General features: G+C 39.4%; 1 protein-coding gene across 1 annotated transcript in view; it reads left to right on the top strand.

Moving 5' to 3' along the window:
* Positions 1–2967, top strand: part of LOC136846834 (uncharacterized) — a 4646-nt gene extending 1679 nt beyond the window's left edge. The window contains exons 2-3 of the mRNA XM_067118103.1: positions 2528–2641; positions 2932–2967. Coding sequence (XP_066974204.1) covers positions 2528–2641; positions 2932–2967 — 150 coding nt within the window. The remainder of the gene's footprint in view (positions 1–2527; positions 2642–2931) is intronic.
* Positions 2968–3217: the final 250 nt, after the last annotated feature.

The raw sequence follows: 3217 nt of genomic DNA, 5'->3' as shown, positions 1-3217 counted from the left end.
GATGTCTGAACAGAGTTGTTCAAAATAAACAGGATTTCCTCGAGACGGGGAGATGACACTGGGGTGACGCCCATCAAACTCGATGGAACTTCTGAGATACCGTTCTTCTCTGCTGCACATTTTTTTTTATGCATTTTTAGTTTTTATTAGTTTCCTGTAAAAGAAAAATTATTGTGCCGGCTTTGTGCGTCCGTCCGCACTTGGTCTGTCTACCATCAGATCTTAAAAACTACTGAGGCCAGAGGGCTGAAAATTGATATGTTGATCATCCACCTCCAATCATCAAACATACTAAATTGCAGCCCTCTAGCCTCAGTGATTTTATATTTATTTAAGGTTAAAGTAGCCATAATCGTGCTTTTGGCAACGATATACGACAGGCCATCATCGTGCCGTGGTTAAAGTTTCATGGGCCGTGGTTCATACAGCATTATACCGAGACCACCAAAAGATAAATCTGTTTCCGGTGTCCTTGATTGTACGCTGTACAGAAAACTCGACTGCGCCGAAGTTTCTTCGGCGCACTTTTTACTTGTTACATTTTGATTTGACCATAGGCGCTGTGCCACCTTCGTGATTTCCATAATGCTCAATAAATAAACCCCTTTGCATTCTTCCCTTGTAAAGAGCAAGCATTTCCCCACCGTGTACTCAAAGATTTGAGAACCGCCTTCCATCCCCAGAGAATAACCGATCTCTTTTCCTTCGTAAAACCACGAAAATCGCTCCTGGGGAAAACTGATACTGAGCTCGAATCTCTGCTCTATATCAGCCGCTGATCGAGCGTAAAATGGGCGTATTTGCGGCACTTGGGCGTAGAAGGAAGGAAGGAAGGAAGGAAGGAAGGAAGGAAGGAAGGAAGGAATAAAAGCGTAAAAGTGGAGAGATGATGGAACGAGAAATATGTTTAGCCAAATGGCCAGATATTTTATATATAGTGGGTTTTGGGATGGTTGATGAAACTGCCTCTCTCTCTCTCTCTCTCTCTCTCTCTCTCTCTCTCTCTCTCTCTCTCTCTCTCTCTCTCTCTTTATTTTTTAATCATACTAATAAAGTATGTATGACTGATTATTAAATATATGAAATAAAACATTTTCTTCTTAAACAAAGGAGAACGTCTTATCTTTAAAACAACACAAAGAGTCGACTCCATCGACAACGAAATATATAAAAATAACTTTTAAGAGGCTAAATATTTTTCCCTCTCTGCAGAGGAGGAGGAGAAGAACCTAATAAGGTTTGAAGATCCTCAGGGCAACAGCTCCTGTCTGTCTGTCTGAGTGCTGATATTGCATTACAAACTCTCGAGGGGAGGAAGGGGAGAGGAATTGCAGAGTGCAACAGGAGATGAGAAGTTCTTTATTGCTGTTCTGAATTTTTTCTTTCGTCGTTGATTAAATTTGGGAAGACTAGACAAAACAGCAGTGAGTCTCTCTCTCTCTCTCTCTCTCTCTCTCTCTCTCTCTCTCACACACACCCCTTTGCTCACTCACATTCGCTGATAAAATTCATCTCTTAGTTCCAGTGGAAATTTGGGAAAAAGCATGGAAATTTTCACATACAAATATATATATATATAATTATTATATATATATATATATATATATATATATATATATATATATATATATATATATATATGATATATTTTAGCTGGGATCTACTGTCAGTTCAATAACGGGTTACGCTAGGATATACGCAACTTACCTTGATAACACAAATTTGAATTCTGGCCTTGAGGTTAGGTAAAACATATACATCAAAAAACACAGCTGAGGGCCTACTTCACAAGGGGAGTGATTAGGTAAACTCTTGGGTTAAACTTAATTAATTATGTTTACAAAAGAAAAACACATATCAGAAGAATGGTAAAATATCTGGGACGGGCAGACAAGGTCCCGCAGTACAAGGTGAAAGAAGCAAGTGACTGGGACTTGCTTGAAGACACAATGGAGCCTGCTTCAAAGGGCAATCCTAAATGGTGTAGTGTCACTACGCACACAAGATGATGCACAGATCCACAGCTGACTGCTCCTAATCTGTAATCAAAACACCTATGTTACTCAACCAAAAATAGCACTTTAATAATTAATGATTTGAGGAATTACACAGAAGGTGCCTGGACTGAAGTCGATTCCGATAACTCAGATTTTAGCGATTATGTTACACTTCACTTCAGTGCTTGGCAAATTAAACAGCACAACTATAAAAAGCAGTACAGGTCTCACTGTAGGAATGTCTCACTAAGAAAAAGGAAAACAGTTTTAGCTAGTCACGCCCCTGTCAGCCTATAAGAACCTTAAATTCGGCACTTTACCTTAAGCAAGAGATGATTTTCCTCGTCTTCAGGGGGCCAGCGATGGGGAGGGCAAGTGAATAAAGTCACAGCAAAGTTACTTATCCTGGCAGCCACTTGCATCCAGAAGGGCCAGTTCAATTAGAGCAAGGGAAAGGACAAGAGTCTGGCGAAGCGTCCGACAAATTCTAAGATTGAGTGTGTCTGTCTGAGGTCTTCTATACTCTCTAGCCTCCGGGGATTATGATCCTGCTCTTCGTAGATGGCGCTGGTGTCGGTATGACGGCATGTCACTGCCCGCATGTGGCTGTATGGGTCAAGTTCCAAGATGGCGGCGAGTACATGGTCAGTCCTTTGCCTCTCTGCCATTGTTTGTGCACTAACTTGTTTGTGCTTTTCTTATGCATGTCTTTGTTTACTGAAGGTTTGTTTTTTATATATGTTTCCAAGTATTTCTTTGCTCTTAGCTTTAAGAAAATACTTTATACACATGAATATAATCGCATCTTCATCTCCGTGCACCGGAAGTGAAGGCCGAAAGTAGCTCAGCCGAGTTTCATAGACCAAATCCTCACTTCAATAAACTTTTTAAGTAAAAGCGGTTGCGAAATAAATTTTTCAATTACCAATTTCAGCAGAATTCAGGCTGGAATTATGCTGAATCTTCATAAAAGCTGAAATTAATTTCCATTGTAATTTTTCCGAGTAATTACCGCTGATGACAACATTTGTGTATAAAGCGCTTAATATCTTTTTTTTTTTTTTTTTTTAGTAATGAACTGGAATCAATTAATGGCTGGACGTTGATCTGCTCTGGAATTCCAGAGCTGAAATATTTCAGTCGTTTATCTTTTCCTTTCTATTATAACTTTGGGTTTAATGTATTGCTCATTTGAGTCTTTCAGTAGGATTATTTAGATT

Source organism: Macrobrachium rosenbergii, chromosome 15, assembly GCF_040412425.1.
Source record: "Macrobrachium rosenbergii isolate ZJJX-2024 chromosome 15, ASM4041242v1, whole genome shotgun sequence".
Taxonomy (NCBI): Eukaryota; Metazoa; Arthropoda; class Malacostraca; order Decapoda; family Palaemonidae; genus Macrobrachium; species Macrobrachium rosenbergii.
Note: the sequence above shows the minus strand (reverse complement) of the source record. Positions and strands in the feature narration are given on the sequence as shown.